Below are 23,855 nucleotides of genomic sequence, written 5' to 3' on the forward strand. Positions count from 1 at the left end.
CCATCCTCTCCCCAGTGATCTTCAATCTATACACGGAGCCGCTGGGAGCCCTCCTAGCCACACACAACATCCACAAATACACCGATGACACACAGCTATACCTCAAGAACGATGCCATCAAGGACATCCTCAGGCTCAAAACCGGTCTCTCAATGATCCAGTCTTGGAAGTCCAGTGCATACTTGAAACTCAACTGCTCCAAGACCGAATTGCTACTCTTCGCCAACAACCCCGAACACCCAGACATACAGACCTGGCCATAAACCATGAACCCGGAGGGCTTCACACCCGAGCCCACTTCCTGCACCAAGTCACTTGAGTTCCACATCGACAAACACCTCTCCTTCAAGACACACAAAGCTAAAACGGACAGCTTGGTTTCAGCTCTCCCTCCTGCGGAAGGTCAAGCCCTTCCTCCCTCCCAGCAGCTTTAGATCCACTGTTCAAGCACTGGCCCTATTCCACCTGGTATTGGGCAATGCCCTCCTCAAAAGAACCCTGTCCTCCCTTGTGCCCCTGAGAATTGTCCTACATGCAGCGTATGCCTCATCAAGGGTCTACACAGACACAGCCCCATCACCCAGTCCTTCATAGAGCTTCATTGGCTCCCACTGCATGCACAAATGACATTCAAGTCTTGCTGCACCATCTATAAGGGAGTCACCCTCAAGTTACCCAGCTACCTCGCAGAGAAACTCAGCATCTGTAGCAGACAGCGCACCACCAGAAGCCAGGACACGTGCAGCCTTGAAATCTGCCAATGCAAAAAGGAAAAGGACTAGAAAACAAGACTTCTCTGCCTATGCCCCAAGACTATAGAACCTCCTCCCTGTCAGCATCAGATACAGCCCCATGCTTCGACAATTCAGAAAAAAAAACTCAAGACCTCAACACTTCAAGGAATCCCTCCTCCACAGCTAGGCCATCACGGCGCCCCCTGCGCCACCTTACTCACTAGATGCCGTCTGCCCCCCCCTCCTCTGTGCCCCTCTGTATCCTACCCCCACTATATAGCTGTACTGTTATTACCTCTGAAAAGTGCTATGTTAGGCATCTGTACTTTTGTATACCTCTGAAAAGCGCTCAGTTGATTCTCAAAGCTAGGTCTGCGCTCAATAAATACAACAACAATAGTAGTAGAGGTAAAAAAAATTACTCTGTCAAGACCCTTGTACCAGCTTCGACATTGAGGAAGCTCAAGCCAATGTTGAAGCAGTTTGGAGATGCAGGGAGATCAAGGGGTTGTCTTCCTTAGTGCCGTTGGTGATGGGGAGGCCCAGTTCATGTTCTCAGGAGCAAGGCAAGTCCTTTCTTTAGCCCTTACCATCCTGGAAGGTTTGACAAATGCACTTGCCAGGAAGGTTTGAAAAGGGCACTTGCAGAGGGTAATTCCGCTCAATAGAATGGTTGAGGGTAACAGTGCATCAGTTGCAGTAGGCTTTGTCCACACAGCTATTCCACCCCAAATGTACCCCTAAGGTGAGTAGGAAGAAGGGATTTCCTCTTCCTCAAAAGCTTCAATTTTCACCTCTATGGCAGAGGACTTGAGGAGCTCAACAGAAGGATTCACCTGGAAGTCCAACAATCAATCAACTAAGGGTGGGGGCTGCCCACCCACATTTCAGCAAAACGATACAGAAGATTGGTCCAGACAAACCGTTAAGGGTCCAATCCAGCATGCTGAAGCCATACCCAAAGTGCCTTTTTGGGGAAAAGCGGAGAAAGAAGTTTGGGGGGCTCCAGCAAAATACAAGATTATGGCACTTCCCTCTAGACGAAACCTCTCCTCTGGTCTACTCTAACTCCACCCCCACCCTTTCTCCCTCTACCAAAAGTAATCCAATAATCAGCATCCAGGTGTGAGAAGGCCCTGGGTCTGATCAGGGTTACTGGTTCTGAGGGCAGGGATCTACAGGGGAGAGTTCCAGTCTTCTGAAATTAGGTGTCAACATTCCTTGGGATGGGTGGTAGGGCAAATCTTCTTGAGCAGGGTCCTCCATGGCGGTTGTGGGTACACACAGGCGAGACAGCTTACACCCTTAGCCCTGCAAGGGAGAATTTTCATTTGTAGCGCTAAATTCCTCCCACCTTAGAGACCCCCAGCTCTTTTGCTGGACTTAGGACTTTTTAGTTTTAACCCTGGCGTGAGTGAAACCTTTTTCTCACTCTCTCGTGTGTTTTTACCTGGTTTAGATTGTTTTCCACTGTTTTTGGATTCTGACAAACTCCATAGGCATCTGCTTTTTGTATGGTGACACACAGCACCTTCAGTGCAGGGTCCCTGAGAAATCCTTTAGATTTCTGATAAGGTTTAAATACCTTTTCTTGGGTGAACTACAGTTCCCCAAGAATAGTAAAGTGAAATTGACTTTACTTACTGTTTCTCTTTGTAGGTCCAGCACACTCCATTTTATGTGGAGTGCTCGGGGTTAACAAGAAGCCCCTTATCCTACTCTCATGTAAACAAAATTGTTACCCTCAATACTTTAAATGGCTGATGGCAGTGGTTTAATTTTTACTACCATTGTGCTTTCTACCACAGGCTGAACCCTCAGCTGCAGTATAGCACCCATGGGTGACCATTTTGTCAAAATGTCCAATCTTCTTTTTTTGCCATTTTCTGTTTGTGAGGTCTATCGTGGGTTTTACTCTGTGCATTAAGAGTTTTGAGCCTTTTGTTTGTCTTACCTTTGTCAGGTTTCAGCACTGAAGCCCACCTCTGGCTTCAGTGTGTCTGGAGGACAGGATGTGAAGGAGGGTCCCGAAACTCCGCCATCACTTGTCTCTAGGAATGCCTGATGCAACCAGCTCCGATTGGCTAGCTGGCTGTCCTAAAAGGACAGCCACCCTGCTTTGCGATTCACAGCCTAGGCTGTACATGAATGGAAGAAACCTACTTTAAAAACGAGGGTGTTTGGGACTAGGGGGCAGAGTCGACCACTGGGAGAAACGCCAAATAAAGAAACCGTTGGCAAAGCTTGCTGCAACCTCCTGGACCTTTGAATTGCCCGGTGAAGCCCTGCTGCTGTGCTGAACTCCTTTTTTCACCTCGACAGAGAAGCTCCAGACGGAACGACTTCTCCCCTTGGGTTAGTGGGACCAACTAACCCTGAGACGAACTCCACTGGACCACCATCCCCGATTGGCTGTGCTTCTTTTGTTGCTGCAAGAACCCAATGCCAGGGGTCAGTGCAACGTCTGCCGTGGAACGAATGCGGCTAGAAGCTGCAGGACACTCCTAAGGACCATCCCGAAGCAGGACCTCCAGAGACCCTCATGACAGTGCAGGACCGAGGGAGCAAAATGAGTCCAACCGGTATCCAAGATCCACCACTGTGCTGTTTGCTAAGCCCTGAAACTGCAAAGTGCTGCTGAACCGAAAAGAGCCTGTAGCTGCCGATGACCTCCCAAGTACCGATACAGGAGCCCTCCAGAGGTCGTCCCTCTTTTACCCACGGCTGAGGCTCAGGAACAAGAGTCTGCACAGCTGTAGCAGGACAGAATCCAGCTGGGCCACTCTTCTTCAAACCAGAGGTTCCGTTTAGGGTTGGGGTACTTGCCCTATTGCCTGGTTTTGCTGTGCTCGTCTCAGTTTCGGAATTGCATTGGCTTACATTGTAGAGTTGATCTCACCTCTCTTCTCACAGGCTTAACAGCTTGTGACCCTACAAGTGATTTTCTACCAACTCTCTAACTTTGTGCAATACTTTGATCTAAAAAGTGCTTCAGAGCCATAGACTGTGTCCCCAGTTGACTTTGGCTGTCTTGGCTCCCTGAAGACCCTTATAGTCCATTGTCCCTCATAGGTGGTAACATGGTGTATACTGTTACTGCTGGGAAAGGCTCATCTAGATTTCATTGAAGGGTTTAGTTGTCCTCACATAAACCGAGAAACTGTTTAACCTTGTTCCATCCCTAACCTTTCCTTTCTGCAACCTCAGAATCTGCAATAAATGCCAATACTGTCCTTGTGATTGAAGTCACCCCAGGGTGTAGGAAGCATATTCAAAGATTATCCACCAACTTGTTTTAATCCTGAAAAGTAATTTTAAAATGTATATCTACACATTGTTACACGAATTGCCTTTTTAAAACAACGCTTATTTTAAAATTGATGTTGATTAAATAAAACTATTTATAACTAAAACCTTGAAGTGTTTGGCTACTTGTATTTACGGATTTCATTTGTACAGCTCTACAGCTCACACTAACAACTTGTATAGTACAGACCTATACCAAAAGGTGGGTAATCTAATAACCTAGACTGCTGGGCAGTCTCACACAGTGTGACCATCAATTTTTACCTAACACCTGTAATAAATGGGGCAAGTTGACAATCTGACATCTAAAAGCTTGTGGCTATATAATTGTGCAATCTCAGTAGCCACTATGTAATAACAATACATGGCTTATATTTAGTATTAACGTGGCACCAGGCCAATTCGTCCGGAAACCAATTCCAACAAGGAAATCAGCATTAACAATGATTGAAGAAGAACAACACGGACCAAATTGTGCTATCCTGGAACACTCGAGGATTCATTCACCTTCGAGGTGCCTATGAACAACATCCTCGCCGTATGTCTACAGGAAACCTGGCTACGCGAGCTGCCAATTCGAGACGGCTTTATCACATTCCTAAATCCTGCCGGGAAAAATGCAACTGGCCGTCCGTTTTCTGGGCTAGTCACTTTATTGAAGATCCAAAACTGGCTGACGCCACTAGAATCCCGAAACCCAAATCCTTTTGTTCAAGGCACCTTGGTACAAATAACTGCTACAACAACGCAGGTGAAACAATTCCTACTGCTAATAAATGGATACTGGAATCCTGCCAAGATCTCAAATAGTTTCATCGGCTCAGTGACAACCTTAATTGATGAGGCATCACTGAAATACAACAACCTAACCTTCATAGTATGTGGTGATCTAAATTGTAGTTGGTACAAATTCGACAAAACTACAAAAACAAATTAGCTGAAGGAACCCGATAAGGTTGAACAGAGAGGAAAGCTTTGGTTTGATGCCCTAGCAATAAGAAACTGTACCATGGTCAATGGGAAAACCAAAAGGAGACCAACCATGTAACCCAACATGGCATGGCCCATATAGCCAAAACACACTAGACTATATTTGGGTCTCAAGCCATCTTTTTGACCAAGTGAATTCCTTAAACGTCATACCAATGCCTCAAAGCGACCATGATCTACTCCGCCTAGTTCTGGAGACGGACTGGGGAGACGTTCCTGAAAAATTTGACTTACAAGTCATATCGAATGCAGCGGGAAATGGCTTGAGGCTCAACCGTTCGCAAATTGGGAAACTTACAACCGACATAACCAAAGAGAACACCGTGAATTACGTTCCCTTGTTGATGGACTGCCGGCCGGAAGTCATAAACTCTAGAGTAATTGGGTACTCAAATAAACACCTGTACAGCGATGTCATCGCAAAAGCAAAAAGGATTCAGGAAAGACTTGCAGCTGATCAAGAAATTGAAGTTCCCATCAGACAATATTGCGATTAAAGTAAAAGTAAGACGTCGAGAATATCGACACTGGCTAAAAGCACACTCAGCAATGATAGAACAAAACCGTGCGGAGCTGATGCTTCAATTGCTGATCACAAAAAACACGCGTGATATTTGGGCCATCCTAAACAAAGGAAACACAAAAGCAACACCGACAATCTCAAACCCGATTGATGGCAACAAATGGGTTGAGCACTTCAAGAAAATATATAAACACCCGAATGAAGACATACAAGTTCAAGAAAATGTCTCAGAACTACCGTGGGATATAACGCCTCAAAGCGACGAAATAGAAACAACAATACATAAGTTAAAAAACTCAGGAGCAGCAGGCCCCGACCAGATCTCAAATATCATGTTGAAGAAAAATAAAAAGTACATTGGGCCAAGTTCATGGAATCTATGTTCAGAATAGTGTCGGAAAACAAGAAAATTCCTGAGTCATGGTTAAAGGCGATTGTGGTACCGATCTATAAGAAGGGCGATAGGTTCCTATCGTCCAATCGTCCTTCTTGACACAATCGGGAAAGTCTATGGCTCCTTCCTTCGAAAGAAACTCACTTTATGGGCCCTCAAGACAGAAATATACGATGTTCGACAAACAGGCTTCACAGAGGAGGCCGGAGTCGACGTAAACCTACTCTTGTTGAACATCTTAAAACTTGAGGCTCTGCGCACGAAGAGAAAAATCTTCTTTGCTTTTATAGACCTTAGGCAAGCTTTCGATACGATAAACCGCGAGAAACTTTGGTCTAAGCTAAAAAAGTGGGAATGTCCACCAACAATCCTGGAACCACTGAAAGCTCTCCACTCCAACACCTCGATACAGATCAGGTTAAACCAACAAGGCGAGTTGAGCCAACCAGTAATAACTCATAAAGGTGTCAAGCAAGGTTGCCCGTTGGCAGCTGAACTATTCAAGATCTTCATAGCTGACCTACCGGAATGGTTAAACTCAGTACCTTGTTTTTCGCCGAGGATCAAGGACACCCAAATCAAACACATCATCTATGCAGATGATATAGTACTAATCGATTACACACAGATCGGCCTACAGCGCCTTTTGACACGACTGAATGAGTACATGAAGTCAATGAGCTACTGATAAATACAGACAAAACAAAAATCATGAGCATCAGTCACACTAACAAAAACGCAGGAAAAAAATTCATATGGCGAATCGCCAGTGATAAACTCAATATTGTAACATCCATAAGATACTTGGGTGTGATGTTCAACAATTCCATCTCCCAAACAGCATGGGTCAATGACATGACCAGTAGAACTCTCAAACTTGGCTTACAAGGAGCAAAAATCAACCATGACTACGGGAAATTCACTATTGCACCAATATTGACTTTCTATCTACAGAAGGTCATTCCAACCATCGTATTTGGAGCGGAAGCCGGTTGGAACTTGGACTTTCGCTTATGGCAAAGACTAGAAGGTACCTTCTGGAAACATGCCTTGAGGCTTCCCCACTACATCTCGACATTGGCACTGAGATACGAACTTGCACTCAACTCGCTGTACATGACAGTAATTTGGAAATGCCTCTCCACCATTAGGAAAATGTATTGTAGCAAAAAAATACCAGCATATGAAATTTTCAAGATCAGAAACGACGACACCCAAGCTATATTAATCCAAATTTTGAAACAAAAACTTGAAGCCATCATGGATGCCGCAAATATAAGTCGACTCGACCTAATCAATCAACCGCAATACGCGAAAAAAAAACTAGAAGAATGGGACTGGATGCAAAACATTGAAAAACGCAGGAAACTAAAAACAGGTCTTCCTTTAGGTCTAGGAGAAATTAAATTACACAAGCCACCAAAATACCTACTAGACTGTCCTTCAAGATATCACAGGAACATGTTTCTAAAATTCAGGCTAAATGCCCTAAACAATCGAGAAATGCTCTGGATAAGAAAAAAGAAAGATACCGCAGACAATAAATGTCGATTTTGTGACGCGGGTGAAATAGAGTCCCTCAAGCATTTGGTACTTGAATGCATAGGCACAATTACCCAGCGGACCCTGTATTTGAATAGCTTCAAACCTCGGAACCATGACATGAATGATTGGTGGTCATATGTAAGCGCCGGCCAGAACATCAAACTATCATGCAGGGTAATTGTCTATCTAGCCATGATTCTCTGCGATACAACCTGTGATAAGAAAAATTAAAAATCTAACCAATAGTGACCCAAACTTATCACCATCACAAAGAATAGACTGTGATTAAAGACTTGAGAGGACCGACGTGATGTGGAAGAGGTTCAATTGTAACAAAAGTTTGATTTATTGAACTGTAGTTTTCTCTTACCAAAAAAAAATAAAATAAAAAAAAAAGAGCTGACAAACCTTGCGCAGATACACAGGATAACCTTGAGTGAGCAACAGAGGTTCTGGTAAAAAAAAAAAAATATATATATATATATATATATATATATATATATATATATACACACACACACACACACAGTTGGGGGTCACAGACCCAAATGAGATTATATATTTAGAAGCCAAAAGCAGCTCCTGGTCATCCACCAGTGACCAGGAGCCATCACTGGGGAATGAGAAACCAGTACATGATGTTCCGCAAAATCTAACCCCCAGATAAAAACATTGTGTCCATTATTTTTGGCCACTTATGCTTTAAATGTCCTGTGCATGTGTCTGAATGTGCATTTATAGATGTCCCAAAAGCACAGAGTTACATTCACTTAGGGGTGTTTGGTCCGCATCAGTTGGCCGAGGGAGCCAAATAGCTCCAACCCCCCCTAATTTTAAACCCGAGTCAGTGACATCACCTGCCACTCCACTTCCATTCTAGTAATTTTGAACATAGTCTCTCAAATGAAAAGGATCAGGCTGCAGCACAATTCCAAAGTAGCATTACAGCACATAATGGGTTAATGCAACTTCTGCAGAGCCCAAAGCGTGCATGCTTTTATTTTTAGCACCAGGCATACCTTCATGTTCAAACACAAAACCACCCTTGGAACCTTCATGAAATCGTTTCATTAGAGCAACTAGATCCACTTGGAAATAGTCAAGTGGAATGTACACCTCTCCCCTTATGCCACGGCACTGCTCCCTCAGATGCAAAACATGAGGTAGCAGAAAACATAACATGTAGACATACACCCTTTACGTGCACCATCAAAAATGAACGTTGTGCATTGTATTTTTCCATAAAGAAAGGTTCTCATCAGAATACATATACAAAAATCCATGCACCCACAAAAATGTGTGGGATCTGAAGAGCAACCGCTCGCATTCACACGTCCCAATAGCACACTATGGATACATGTACATTCATATTGCACACAAACAAAAAAAAAGACAGCAAGATCAATGTCATCACCTTTAAATGGTTAGTTATAAAAAATTAATTAGCTATCATTAGCAAGCTAATTCAAAAACAATTACTCCACGCAACCTTGGTAAATAAAAACAAAAAGGAAAAAAGTACAACCAAACATGGTAACGCACTGACGTGCATTTTCCAGGCACCGTCACAAATGGTAATAAAATTGGCAAACAGAATTGTTTTTGCCAAACAAAAATTGAAGGAAACACACTTTATATCCATCAGGCTAAGGCAATAAAATTACCATCTATGGATAAAGCACACCTACTACCCAGTACGCCAACTCAGTAACGTATTTGCCAAGAGGTCAACATGTTTAATCCAGTGATGCAATTACTAATTAGAAATGTGGTGGCAAAGCCTTCTTGATAACATTAAGCACTGTATCCTGCACCTCCACAAATTCTGTCAAAAGAGTGCCACCGTCACATTAGCGTTGTCTCTCGTGTATCGCTAAAAAGACATCTATGAAGCAAAAGTAAATATAAAGTGCCAGCATCCAGACGTTGTCAAAACGAGGTTTTCTTTTCTAAAGCACAGCAAAACAAAGTGCCACGAGCACGTGTTATTTAAACCATTGCTTACAAGCCCCTGGACCATGCCACTTGCCAACAGTAACATGGTGGGTTACTTGCGAATCAACACACCCCTATCCTTACACCGCAGACATGTTCTCATACAACGACGGTCTCTAGAAACAGATTTAACGGACACGATGTGTATCATAAAAAAATGAACATTACACAGGTCTCCAAGCCGAAACTCGGTACAAAAGACATCGAGCCAAAGAAGGCGCGGTTCCACAAGGTTCCTTCTCAAAGTATTCGTACTCCGTTGGCAGTTCACTGCCCACTTATGCCAAGTGCACATCAAACACTGAGCAGATGCAATGGAACCTCTCGCTCCCTCCCATCTGCTGACAGCACGCTTGAGCTTTCAGAGACAAGGTTCATGTACACCTGCGTGCGCACTGCGTTTACACTAGAGTTATTCAGGAAGTATCCTCCACTAAGGGAGGACCATATTGGAACTGCGGCAGGAACTAGCAAGCATTCTAAGATCTTAAACAGGTTTTGGGCACAACGTGATACTCACGCTATAAACGTTTGGGCAACAAACATGGAACATCCACCCCGCACGTCAGCTGTGGCACGTCACTGAAGGAGATGGCCCTTAATCCGCTCCAGAACCCACAGGGCGGCGCCCACTGTTGACAGGTCCATTTCCATCTTGGGACTGTGTTCTAAGAGGTCAACTGGTTTCGTGCAGTTGTTTTTTTTAATGATCCAATAAAACGCCACAAGCTTGTTTGTTCTGCTAGTCGCCCGTAAACCAGATGTTTAATGGGTAAATGCCCAGAAGGCACAACCAGAGAGCATTTGGCGACACTGAGTTTCCACCAAAGGTTATGAGCAGAAGCAAACAAGTCCAGCCGGGGGAAGAATATATCTTTGTAATTCAAGCTACGATCGACATATTATTTAGTGGTGTGCCCTAGTGATTATTAATAACGCCTAAGAAATATAACACTGCAAAGCAGACAGATATTTATTAGAAGGGATGCAAGACCAAACCGACCACAGTTAAGAGGAAAAATCAAGACCAGCCGAAACACTTCAGTGGCGAAATGTTAATGTGGCAAACGTTATGATCTAAACACACACACACAATCCCCATCGCAACATTTTCTACCTATCCAATGAAAAAACAAAATGAAAATAAACTATTGCGCCAGCAAAACATATATAAACTAGCACAACAACGCAGCCCCTACAAGGTACATGGGTTCTAACAATTCAGAACTTTAACCCCAAAGGCGAAGTTCACAGCTAAATTGTGTGTGACAAGCTGAGCAGAGATCAAACTAAGCTGTGGGTGCACAAGAGAGGGGAAAATCCCAGCTCCCCACTGAAACACACTTAGCACAACCCTATTTAAAGTGATGGGTGGGTGCATGGCCGCGGCAGTGTATAGTATGCCATCTGTGTCCCGACTACAGGAGGGGGCGCTTCCAGCATGCAGTGGAAAAAGCACTGAAAATACCCCGGGAAAATACTCACCCAGCACCAGGCAGACCACATCCAGCAGCACGAAGGGCAACCTGTTCCCGTCAAACATGTTGTCTTGCTTCTTCGGGGGCAGGGCGCGAGCAATGAACCTGTGGCAGAGCTCTCCGTGGACCTGTGTGCAGTGGGCAACTCGCGGGTAGACACACAGGCTCCCTGCTCGCCCAGGCTAGTCCCAACAAACACTTCACAGATTTCCGGCTGCCCCGTACATTAGACACCAACAGGAAGGGCGCGGACCCGTGCCCTGCTCACCAGTAACCAGCCCCCTGCTGCCCAGCGACAATGCTCACACAGCGGCGGCACCTCGCTGACAGTGCGGCAGCTCCTGGGTCCCATCTGTTTAAAGGGAGTATGGAAAGGTGGAGCCGCGCATGCGCACTATAGCACAACCCGTAATGCTGCTTAGAATGTCGTCTGAGGCCAGGCGCCATGTTAAGCGTGGGAAGCGTCTTGAAGTAATTGATGGAAAGACAAGAGAGTCGTATACTGCCAAGTGCTCATTGTCGGGCAGTAGTAGTCATTATGTCGTAATGTATTGCCATGTGCAGCGGCCATATTAGATTTCGAAAAATATTTGTTGAAACAAATCGGTAATTTTAAGACGATCTGCCTCACTCAAACCAAATTAGGCAAAACGCAGTTAATTTACAGTACCATAAAATACTGAAGCCAAAACTAACTGACTGCTGTGTGACACAGATGACGACACAGATGACTCATTATAAAGGCGAGTCCTCGTCCTATTTATATAGCAATTCCAAATACTAGCTCAGCAGTTAAGGGATTAAGCAATAATGCTGCATTCCAAGTACCATTACTGAGTGGTAATGCAAGGGACTTTTACATACATGCCAACTCTCCTGATTTAGGCGCGAAACTCCTGATTTTTCAGTGAAAAATATTGCTATTTTCAGTGGTGGAAATGGAAAAAATGTGGTGGGGGGTTCCACAAGTGGGGGCATGGTCTAGAGGGGGCAGGGTTGGTAGTGGCCATCCAATCAGACAAAAACTTTAAAAAAGAAAGGGAAAAGAAAGGGAAAAAAATGCCCACCACGGCAACATTGCCTTTTACTGCCGACCAGGGCTTTAAGTGCGCCGGGGCCTGCCGGGGCTCAGCCCTGCCAGGCTCCGAAATTTCGTTTTGAGGCGGGGCCCACTAATCTCCCCTGCCAGCCCCAGCCACTACACGAAAATGATTTTGTTCTGAAGCCTGAAGCTCTCGCTCATGTGCGAAAGCTGTAGGCTCCAGAAAAAAATGCTTTTCAGCCATAATGGTAGCGCCGCACCTGCAAGGCATCCCTTTAAGCAGGAGATACCCGTGGGCCGGCGCCACTATTATAGAGAAAACGTGAGGCCGCTGGAAGCTGAGGCCGTTTCCTGAAGACTGAAACTCGTGGGAGTTTCAGTCTTCAGTAAAACGGCCTCAGCTTCCAGCGGCCTCACCCTTCAGCCTTAATGGTGACGCTTAATGGTGACGCTGCCCCTACCCAGCTGGCAAGGGGCAGCGCCACCATTAAGGCTGAATAGGCGAGGCCCTGTCCCCTGCCAGGCAAGCCTATAGAAAATAAATGCAGAGATCAACACCCTCTCCCCTATGGGGAGAGGGTGTTGATCACTAGAAAAGGATGCCTGGCAGGGGTGCGAGTGGCCCATTGAGCCGGGGCTCCTCTGGGGAGCGTGGCCTAACAGGCCAGTAGGACCCCTGCAGTTAGGCCACGTCCCCATGATGAGCCCTGGCTCATTTTGTAGTGCCAAAAAAAGAAGAAAAAAAAAACGCCTGCGACGGCAGCATTGCTGTTTACCGCCGGCTTTGGTGTAATGCACAATGCTCGCTACATGTACAACTGATTTCTTTCAGTTGTACATGTAGCGAGCATTGTGCATTACACATCAGTGCCAAAGGCGGCGGTAAACGGCAATGCTGCCGTCACGGGCGTTTTTTTTTCTTTTTCTTTTTTACAGCGTGGTTCATGGGCTTGGGCAGCTGACTCTGGCCGGATCCCGAGATCCGGATACACATCTGGTGCCGGATCTCGGATCTGCCGAGAGCTGGCCCAATGACCAGCACTGGCTATTTTTCACGTTCTCCCACCTAAAATAATTTTAATCCCAAAGCATGCCTATGGGAAAATGTATGTCTCCTGATTTCCCTCATAAAATCTCCCACCCAGGTGCTTCGGATTTGTTGGCAAGTATGCTTTTAGGACGTTGAATATTCCAACACTATAACTGGCCTTGCTCTGTTAAGGGCAGAGCATGGGTGTTATGTATGAGTCACGTCACCGCGCACGCGGGATGTGATGCACGCACATAAGATTAAATTAGCTGGAAACCACCAGCAGTTCCCAGCTAACCCTCCTACTGTGTGGATGTGATTCTTTCATGCGCGCCATGGCCCAAAGGCCTAAACAACGCGTACCGGAGCTCGCTCGTCCAGCAGGGAGGTCCCGCTGACACATAATGCTGGTGATGAGGGCGCGATACGAATTCACTGTGACCCCTACCCATAGGCACCATTGGCTTCAGGATTTCCACGCCTACGGCTTCATTCATGCATCCGTAGGTAAGTGATGTCTACTCACCACATTAAGACATCTAGTGATTTATTCACACGTTTCTTTCCTCACTATTATGCCTGGAGCTTCCCCTCACTATCCCTCATTCATCTTGCAGCACCTCTAAACATCCAGACTACACAGTCTTCTTCCGTCCTGACGAAGGCCCCAGCAAGAAACAGGCTTACAACAGCCCCTATACGGGGCCAAAACACCAGGTGTAGACATATTTTTCCTCCAAACACAGTGTTACCAATGTTGACTGTTTTGACACTAACGCATGTATTATAGACTTGTCTTTCACTTGTCCATCTGATTTTGACCCCTGTTGTCCCCTGGGGGTAGCGACAGTAGAATTTGTACTATGTCCATTGTATAGAATGTTGTGCAAGAGAACCAACTTGCCTTTGTTTTGTTTTACGATGTAAACTTTTGTTGCTTGTGTTTTTTGTAATTAATGATGTTCAGTACTTTATCTAAACTACAGAGATAAGAGATATCAAAAACTATATAAAAATGAGTTTTGTTTGACATCAAGGTGTTTCTTTTACTGCACTTTGACGTGCAAATGCTTTGAATGAGCAGCAGGGGTGAAGATCCTCATTTAGGGGCTGATTCATGGAACAAATGTGCGCCGAAAAGTGTGGCGCAAGCCAGCGCAAGCGTGAAAAAGCAAGTGCACGCGCACGTGTGCGATTCATGGAAGGGCCTGCCCGTGTTTTTTCTGGGATGTGCGCCAAATCCATGCGTGGCGCACCCGGGCACACACGTCATTGCAACATCCAGAACGCCATGCGCAAGGCGCACAGCGAAAGCGCACAACGTTAGCACACACACCAAAAAGGGGGCAGAAAAGGGGGCGGAACATGCGGAATGGGGAACAACACGTGACAAAGAAGGCGTAACTGGGGAAGTACTGCAGGGAAAGATAAGCGACCCCTGTAGCCCACGTGCGTGTAAAAAAACACATGCAGTACGCTGTGGCAGCCAGGATCCTAAAAAATACATACGTGATCAACACGCAGGCTAGTACGGGAGGAATAAAAGGGGTACGCGACAAACAGGGACACCCACAGTTGGAAAAATAGCATGTGTGACTCACCGTCTGCCTTGCGTGTAGAAGAAGAACGTGTAGCCAACACCCACCCGCTGTGAAGTAATCGCGTGTGAACCCCAACGCCTGGAAAACACACGCACCGCTTTCCACGAAAAGCACGTACAGAGCGATGGAAACCTCCGTGGGACCCTCAGCCCGTGCCAGGGAAACGCCTGCGTGTGTTACGTCACATACACGCTTACGCGCTAAGGGCCTTTCCTCGAATTACACGCTGACGTGCAGTTTTTTCACGTGCCAAATCACTCCGTATCAAGCTGGCCACACGACAACACACGGTAGACCACGCTCCTGCCCAGAAAGCCAACTTACTGCCCCCAAGAACCCCCAGCAGCCTCCCACGAGCCAACTGCTGCTGTCTGCCTGCCTGCTGCCACCGTGCCTGGCATTTGGTGCCTGCACATCTGCCATCTGCAGGGGTCCAGTTGCTGTGACCACCCCTGCTGGAACAGAAGATTCCCGACTGGTGTTCCATCACTCCACAGCCCAGCCCCAGGACCCAGTTGCCCACCCACACCTGCATCGGGGTCGCCATGTCGGGGCAAACACCATCAGAGACCACTGGCGACCCCCAGCCAGAGAGGCAGAGGGCTACCAGCTTCAGTGACAAGGAAGTTGGTATCCTGCTGGAGCAAGTTCTGGGGCATTATGATGCCCTCTTCACACCATCGCGCGCTGACAAGAAAGTAGGGAGAGGATCTGGGAGGACATAATGGGTGCCATCAACGCGGAGGGGGTGGCACCCCGCGACATCAAACATGTCCGGAAGCGCTGGGAGGACTACAAATCCAGGACTCTCAAGAAGGCCCGGTGTCTCTTGGAGGCAGCGGATGCAGTGGGGCACCGGGCCCATTTTACCACCCAGCAGATGAGGGTCCTGGAGAGCATTCGCCCAGTGCTTCACCACCAGATCCTCAGGATGCAGGGGGAGTCGAGTGGCAAGTGCCCATGCATTCATGTTTGAAACAGTGCATGTTGAAGCGTGGTGGTAGTTAGCTACTCGGCTGCATGTGTGACATGGGCCATGAATGGATGTGTGTGTTCAGGGAAATGATGGTGCTGCATGTGAGTCTAGTCAGGCATGACCCACATGGATGGTGTATGTGTTACAATGCATCATGCTGAGCAGCATGCGGAATGCACACATGTATGCATGCCTGTGTCTGTACCTTGACATGTTTGTGGTGTGATAGATGTGTGCTGCTGTCATGGACATGCATGATGTACATTTCCGTGTGTCAGAGTAGTGTGTGAGCCATGGATGCATGACACATGTCCGTGACGATGTGTTGAATCACTGATACAGCCTACTCATCCTTGTATCCACTGTGTCTGTGGGAATACGGGGCCAGATGCATGACCCTCCGGTGATGCGTGCTCATGTGATCAGCATGTCCCATGATGCATGTGAGTTTCAGCCCACCTTTGGATGTATCTACGGTGCAGTGGACGTGGATGCAAATTTTTGTTGCATGTGCCATGCCGGTTCCTGCATGTGAGTTGCCTGCGCTGACCCATGTTTTGTTGGGAGACATGATGGAAGTGACGTTTGACAGTGCCACTCATGTGCTATTGCTTTCTGTCTAGGGGACTATTGTACAGTACCCTGATGCTTGTGTTCAATGTCTCCCTTTACACAGCGGCGAGTGAAGAAGAGGGCGAAGACGGCGCTGTGGAGGAAAGCGGCAAGGATGCCTCCACTGGCCGGCGACGCAAGGCCCAGTCACCCTCCCAGGAAATTCCATCATCCGGGAGCGAGGGGACTGGTGCTGCGCCTGCCACTACGGCTGCAGCACAAGGGGTGGATGAGCCCCCACAGGGGCTTGCTGCGGCGGAAGACAGTGTGGAGCCATCCAGGTTGGTGGTGTGTATAGAGGAAGAGTAGGCCGCTACAGAGCCCCAAATGGGGCCTTGTGGGCGTGGTACCATTGGTTCAAGTGGTGCACTCCAGGGGCAGGAGGCGGCACATGTCACCGCAGAGCTGCCTGTGCATGTCTCTGTCCCTGACACTGTGACTGCATCACCATGCACCAGCAGGGATGCCCCGTCCCAGGCCCGTCCGCAGGTAGGGGGGAGGTCCATGTCATCTGGCACTCCTCTACTTGCGGACGAGGGGACCCGTGACCGGATGGAGTCTGTGCTGATTGGTGTCGCGTTGCGCACACGTGACATTCGTGATGACGTGCGTGGTCCTGGGGGGACTATGCACATCATCACGTAGAGCTGTGTGCCAACGTGACCCAGTTGGGAGGGGCCATGGTCGGGGGTTTCCTCCATGTGTCGGCCAGTCTTGCGGCCCTCTCCTCCTCTGTGCACACTATATGCCAGTCGTTCTCCGTGCCGTCTTCTGGCCCAGATGCCACCAGGGCACCCTGTGGATCTGCCCCAACCAACACAGCCAGCCAGGTGGAGATCACATCCCTGCCGCAGTCGGGAGTCGGAGGACCTGCAGGGGTGGCCACCCCACCAACTGGACCCCACCGGATGGAGGATGTGCCGGCATCATCGGACAGGGCATGTGCACAACGGCGCCGGGGGATTCCATCAGCCCGGATGCTGTCGTGGTGGCAGAGGCAGTTGCGTCTGAGGCAGCAGCAGGCTCAGCATGGGAGGCATCATGGCTCAGGGCCATCAACACCCCGGGGGCAGGCATCGGCCGAGGGGCAGGAGGACCCCGGACTGAGAGTGTCTTCTGTGTGGCAGCGGTTGGGCTGGCAAATAGATGCGGAGAGGCGTCTGTCGGAGAGGGCACGGCTCAGGATGGTCAGGGCGGAGAACTCCATGCACCGGGCTTTGAGGCGGGCGGAGGACCTCGAGGAAACTCACAGGGATTTGAGGGATTCCATGGCTGCATCCCTGCGAGACCTCGAGTCCAGGGAACAGGCCCGCCTCCGGAACATCGACATGGAGTTCGATGATGCCCTGGGACGGAACATCGAACAGTGAGCCATGGGACTAGCCCACCGCCTTTGTAAATAGTTCTGTAGGTGTACCTTTCCTTTCTATTTTTTTTTCATTTGGGGCGCATGGACTATGCCCCGCTTTTTTGTATATAGTTATTAATTAGGTAGGAGTTAGGTTAGGTTTCGTTTGGATTGTTGAGGTCATGGACCCTTGGATGTTCATTTGTAAATAGTTTTGGACCTGGATATCATTTTCATGGACCCACGGTGGAATACTTTGCTTTTGTTAAACTCTGATTTTATTTTGATGGACTGACCCATTGGAGCCATTTTAATTTGGATTTTATTGATTTCAGCATTCATTTCTTTACCTTCATTTCGGAAATCCAGACTTTTATTACTTATTTTTTTTCTTGTGTGATTTCGTTTTGTTCATTCTGTATTTATATAATACATTCTTTTTTTAACTTCATTTGTGTGGTCTTCTCTCATTGTTTTCATGCATGTCGCAATGTGGGTTTTCTCATTCATGTGTCGCCATTGTGTGGGTCTGACGGACATGTATTCATGGGCATACTGGTTATATAGGATCTATCATGACATGGGGATTTCATTGTGGAGTGGATGGAATGCTTGGTTGGCTGTTTGGACTGGGGTGGCGTGGGGTGGGATCTGGGTGGCCTTAAGGGCCCTGGGTCTGGATTGTGATGATGTGTTGGGTGGGGGACATGAGTCGGGGCCTGCTGGCAGGTGCCCGTCACTGGGGGTGGGGAAAGTCGGGGCTACCAAGTGCATGGTGCCGTGTGGCCTGCCTGTGGGACATGCCCAGGGGTGATGGGCTGCCTGCAGGCCATGCCCAGGGGTGTGGGGTGGTCCCCTGTGGTGTTGGCTGCCTGAGGGGTATGGAGGGGTGGGCACACTGGGAGGGTACATTCTGCCAAATCACGTTTGAAACTTTACACGCACCTCCGGAATACACGTACCCCGCTCGCACCAGGCCAATAGCGGGTAAAACTTCACACTCACCCCTCAGAATACACGTACCCCGCTCGCGCTAGGCCAATAGCGTGTAAAACTCCCTGCGCACGCCTCGCAATACACGTACCACGCTCGCGGTAGGCCAATAGCATATAAAACTTTGCACGCACTGTAGGGAACATCTACGGGGCCTGAACAGGCTTGGGACCTTTTCTTTCGTTCATCTGCATGGTAGGTCTGTTTTCGCTGACGTACTCTCCTTGCGGTTCACCTCCTACCTCATGGATGTCTTGGTCTTTCCACCGGTAACCAGACCATTTTCTGGAGTTTTCGCTTGGTGGTGTTGGCACAGTTGGATGGGTAAACTACCCACCATTAATTCCTTGTGGTCACACCACCCCTGGGGTTTGTGCTCCTGTTGCCTCTGCCTCCCCCTTCTCACACACGCTGGGTATCCAGTGTCTCCTTCTGCCATGCAGAGCCAGCCTGCTCCTCGTGGGCTCTGCAGCGCTTTTTTGCTCCGCCTCCTTCAGGTGTTACGTGTTTCGGAGTCGTCCCCTGCCTGCGTACATGTTCCTCTCTCTTGCCTTCTTCCGGAGTGTACTCCGTCAACGTATTTGTTCTAGTTAATTGGAGGTCTTTATTTAAAGGGGCGAGTACCTTTGCTTCTTCATAATGGCATAAATTAGTTTTCTCTTCAGTCAACTCTCGGGACTTGCAACCATTTGATATATTACATAGTCCCATCTATGCCATCATGTTCAATGGTTTAGGGAGTTCTTCAAAGGAACGGGAGTCCTTGTCCCCAAAGGGGGAGTCTCTCCCAGAGAGGTCCCACTTGCATTGACCCCTAATGGGGTTGTTGCTGAGCAGGCTCACCTCCCTAGCCTCATGGGAGGGGCTCCACCTTGGGCAGAATGGTTGAATTCCTTCAATTAGTCGCAGCCTCAAGGGGACCTAGAATAAGACCCTATAGAGAGCTATTGGTAGGTGTAGAGAATGCCTGGGGTTGTAAGGCCAGAGAGTAGCATATTGGTTGCAATGCTGTGTTAGCAGTGATCCTGAAATGGGATGATTTCCACCTTTTATTAATTAGCATACACTGGAATCCCCTCTCCCCCAAGGAAGATGGTCTGTACCATGCTTTAGATATATTAGATCTACTCCTTGCAGAATGGTTTAGCACCACAGATTCCAATTATATTTGAATTATGGATATGTCATGATCTGCCTAGTGAGATTTGTTTTGTTTGTTTGTTTTTATTATTTATATTGCGCACCAGACCCGGAGATATTCGGGCGCAACAGCATAAAGAGGGATGTTAAGCTTGGGTTACATGGTTACATAAAGGCATAATATAGCTGAGGTTACAAGGCTGTGTACAAAGACAATAGGCATATCAGGTATGTACATACAATAAATAGTAAGAGTATATATGAGACACAAAGGGATAACATGGGTAGTGGGGTCTCGTATATACAGGATATCCTGAGAAGGATGTTAGTCAGTTAGTTTGCATGTCAGGTAGGCGTGTTAGACGTCATATTCCTTTATCCAGTGAATGAGATTAGATCTAAATTGAAGGTAGGGTAGATCTTCTCTTAGGGCAGGAGGAAGGGAGTTCCAATATTGAGCTGCTTTAACCGGGAAACTGCTCCCACTAGATTTAGTAAGCCTGAATTCCGGTACTAGTAGTAGGTTAGAGTTGGCTTTTCTTAGGTTGCGGGAGGCCGTTTGTCTGGTGAAACTGTCTGTGAGGTATTGTGGGGCCGCATGGTTCAGGCATTTGTGTGTAAGGGACGCTGTTTTGAGGAGGATTTTATCTTTAGTAGATAGCCAATTGGCTGATCTTCTAAGATCAGAAATATGGGCATTTTTGGGGAGACTGAGAGCGGCTCTCAGGGCGTTAGTTTGGAGGGTTTGGATTTTAGAGGTGATACATTTCTTGCTGCCCAAGTATAGTGCGTTGCAGTAATCCAATTTGGATAAGATTAGGGCTCTCGTTAGGTGATGCAGTTGTTTGGTGAGAGGAATGGCTTGGCTCCTCTAACGAGTTTGCAAGTATAGGAAGTGGCGGATGCCAGAGCGTTTACTTGTTTGCCAAAGGTAAGCGTGGAATCCAGGTGGAAGCCAAGAGTTTTGACTACTTTGGCTACAGTGATGGTGTTATTGTCAATTATGAGGGAGGTGTAGTTGGGGCCCAGTTTATTGATGTTGGAGGGAGAGCCTAAAATGAGGAGTTCAGTTTTGTCATCATTCAGGCATAGACCGTGGGAGGCCATCCATGCCTGGATGATGAGGTACACTCTGTTCACAAAGGCCAAATCCTTGTCATAATCTCCCGTCAGCGGGATGAGGATCTGTGTATCATCCGCGTAATTAGTGTAGGTGATACCTAGACCGTCTAGATCATCGAAAAGGGGCTTTGTGAAGATATTGTACAGAGTGGGCGAGACACAGGAGCCTTGGGGGACACCGCATAATATGGGCACGGGGTCTGCGGCTGCTAGTGTGGGGAATACTCGCATGAATGGAGAATGCAAAATAGGAATGACTTATCAAGAAGATCCTAGAGGGTCAGCATTGGTCTAAGCAGGTGGTAAACTGGCAAATGCTTACATTTAATGGAAAAGTACTTGGAGACATTCCTGGTAGACCTACGCAGAGAAGGGGAGAGAGTACCTCCACTATAGATCATTTATTTATATCGAAAAAACCCATGTTTGTACATGCAATTTCTGTGCTGATCCAGGATAAGCCATTAAGTGACCATGCATATTTAGCACTTAAATTAAAACTCCTGGCAAAGACTCCCTTTTCCCGCAACACTTTGGCAGACTTAGAAATTAATAACCAAGGAACAATAATCCAGTGACCAGTGTGAAAAGGAGAGGCATTTCTCAAAAAATGTATGGAAATGATAGCAGGGGACCCCGCTGAGTCTACAGGGAAGTTGTCCATCACTAATTACAATTGGGTGTTGGATGGCTTTCTAAGGCCGCTCTATAATGCTATGCCCTCTTCCATTGGAGATCTACCTTACATACACCTACATTTGATGGGAACATCAGCTCTAGAAAAGGAGAGCTAAGAAGATTACTAAAAACAATTGGAAGGGACCATACTCTAGAGGGTTCCATGTGTTAATATCCCCGCAAAAATATTGCCATACAAAAATATCGCCAATATAATATTACGTGATACCACTCTAGAGGAGAATGTGAAAATCCTTGGGGTTAAAAAGGGCAAGCTAAACAACAACAGCAGGCTCCTTCAGAATAGAGCCATTATGGATAGAAATGATAATGCTACCACGTTAAGAGCGCTGACTAAAATATATTTAAAAATCATTCTGGGAATGCATGAATAAAATTGGGGAAAGGGAAGATGTAATGCAGAGAGGAGCAGAAGTAGGCCGATCAATTCGCAAAATATTTTTGTGATTACCCTTGTATGCAGATGGAGTTTAATTGGATAGACCTATCCAGTAAGGATAGAGCCTTTGAGGAGATGGACATTGAAGAGATCATTTGGAAATTTAAGAACTCCAGTGCAATAGGCCCTGATGGGCTCTCAAAAATGGTCCTGAATGAAAATCCCTCCTTCGGGACAAACAACGTTTGCCGCTATTTCTAGAGATTATAAGAAAGGGCAGACTACCCATTTCATTGTGCAACAGCTATTTGGTGCCCATATACAAGAAAGGGGGATCTTCCAATCCGACTAACTATCGCCCCATTGCCCTCCTGGACTCCACTAACAAGGTCCTCGCCACACTGATATTGAACGACCTGTAGGAATGGAGTAACAGGACTGGTAGACTCTCCCTCTTCCAAAAAGGATTTAGAAGGGGATTAGGGATGATGTTAAACAGCCTTAATTCATCTCTTCTGTTTAAACAGGTGTGTAGAAAAGGATGCCCCTCTCTTTATGCGACATATGTAGACCTAAGTGAGTTTGAGAGTGACATGCTTTTGCACTTACTTGGGTTTCTCGTTTTCTAGAAAACTAGATCCAGAGACATTTTTTAAGGTCTGTGACAAATCAACTTCCGGCGCACCAGTGGTCCAGGGATAAATATCGGTTTCTAAACCATGAATCCGCCCCACTCCTCTAGTACACCAGAAGGGATCCGAACAGATTGGAAACACAAGCAAATTATAAACCTCCTCATCCAATTTTGGGAACGTGGACGGAACGGCAGGCTTATCTCCACAAGGTCGTCAATCGTTGGTTAGTTGCAACACAGCGAAAATACAATTATTACCCAATGATAAAAGGGACTGTCCAGTCAAGGTTGTATACAAATATCTACTTTATTATTATCAAAAGAGACGGTTCATACACAGTACAAAATACAACCCACCCTGTACAGGAATGCAGAGGACAGACAGTTTCAAGAAGGAAAGGGGATGCACTCTGGATACTGACAGGAGGGTAGTTGGTAAAGTAATTAATAGCAATAGTACAAGGATACGTGGTTTCAGCACAAAGGGAGGAATGGGTAATAAAATGTCATTGGGGCCTTCGGAGACAGACCAGCGGGACAGAACCACAATGTAGCTTGTGCGTGCAGAAGTTCTTGGTGCCTGACAGGGTCGAGTCGGTTTCAGGGTGCTTTGCAGCTTCTGCAAAAGAGTTCAAGACGGGAGATAGCTGCGGGTATCAGGCGGCAGGCAGTTTGGCAAGCGAGGCTGGATGGTCGCTGCAGGCTGGCCTACTCAATGGCTCGGGTCAGTAATCGTTGTCTTAGTGCTGGTTGGTGTATCTTGAGCACTGGTTGAGGTGTCTTGGATGACATTAGCGACTGCGGCATGACAACAGTCAGTGGTGCAGTCGGTTGCAGCTTGAGGGGCTTGACTGCCTTGAAAATGTCCTTTAAGGTGGACGCTGGCTGATGCTTGTCGATGCACTCCTCCTAGCTTCTTCACTGGGCTTGTGACAGCCCAAAGTTCAAGAGAATGTTGTAGGAAAAGGCCTTGTCCTTGGTCTGGTTCAGAGACTCTCTGGCACTTCCCACCTAGGAAGCTTGCTGCAGAGCCAAGCATAGCACACTGTGTACTGGCGGGGTTCCGGTTCTGGAGCTGCTGCAGGGTCCTCTGGATTCAGTATCTCCCTCTGTTCCCTGGGAGATATTTAGGGGAGGGATCTTGCTTCCCTCTTTGGAAATCCTGGCCTTCCTTCACTGGCGGAAGCTGTAAGGCAGACTGTACCTTCAGCCAGGGTCCAATGCTGCGTTCTTATTGTTACTCCTTTCAAAGTCCTCAGATGATCTTCCAAATGAGGGGCTAGACTCCCTTTTAAAGCCAAATGGGCCCCAGTG

General features: G+C 47.2%; 1 protein-coding gene across 2 annotated transcripts in view; it reads right to left on the reverse strand.

Moving 5' to 3' along the window:
- The window catches only part of PLPP1 (phospholipid phosphatase 1), a 466,509-nt gene extending 455,100 nt beyond the window's left edge, over positions 1 to 11,409 (reverse strand). The window contains exon 1 of one of the 2 annotated variants that reach the window (XM_069627282.1): positions 10,973 to 11,409. In XM_069627282.1, coding sequence (XP_069483383.1) covers positions 10,973 to 11,030 — 58 coding nt within the window. In that variant the 5' untranslated portion in view covers positions 11,031 to 11,409. The remainder of the gene's footprint in view (positions 1 to 10,972) is intronic. The other variant, XM_069627283.1, reaches the window with a different exon arrangement.
- Between the last annotated feature and the right edge of the window lie 12,446 nt (positions 11,410 to 23,855).

The sequence above is a fragment of the Ambystoma mexicanum genome, chromosome 6p (genome assembly GCF_040938575.1).
Source record: "Ambystoma mexicanum isolate Mex_15411 chromosome 6p, UKY_AmexF1_1, whole genome shotgun sequence".
Taxonomy (NCBI): Eukaryota; Metazoa; Chordata; class Amphibia; order Caudata; family Ambystomatidae; genus Ambystoma; species Ambystoma mexicanum.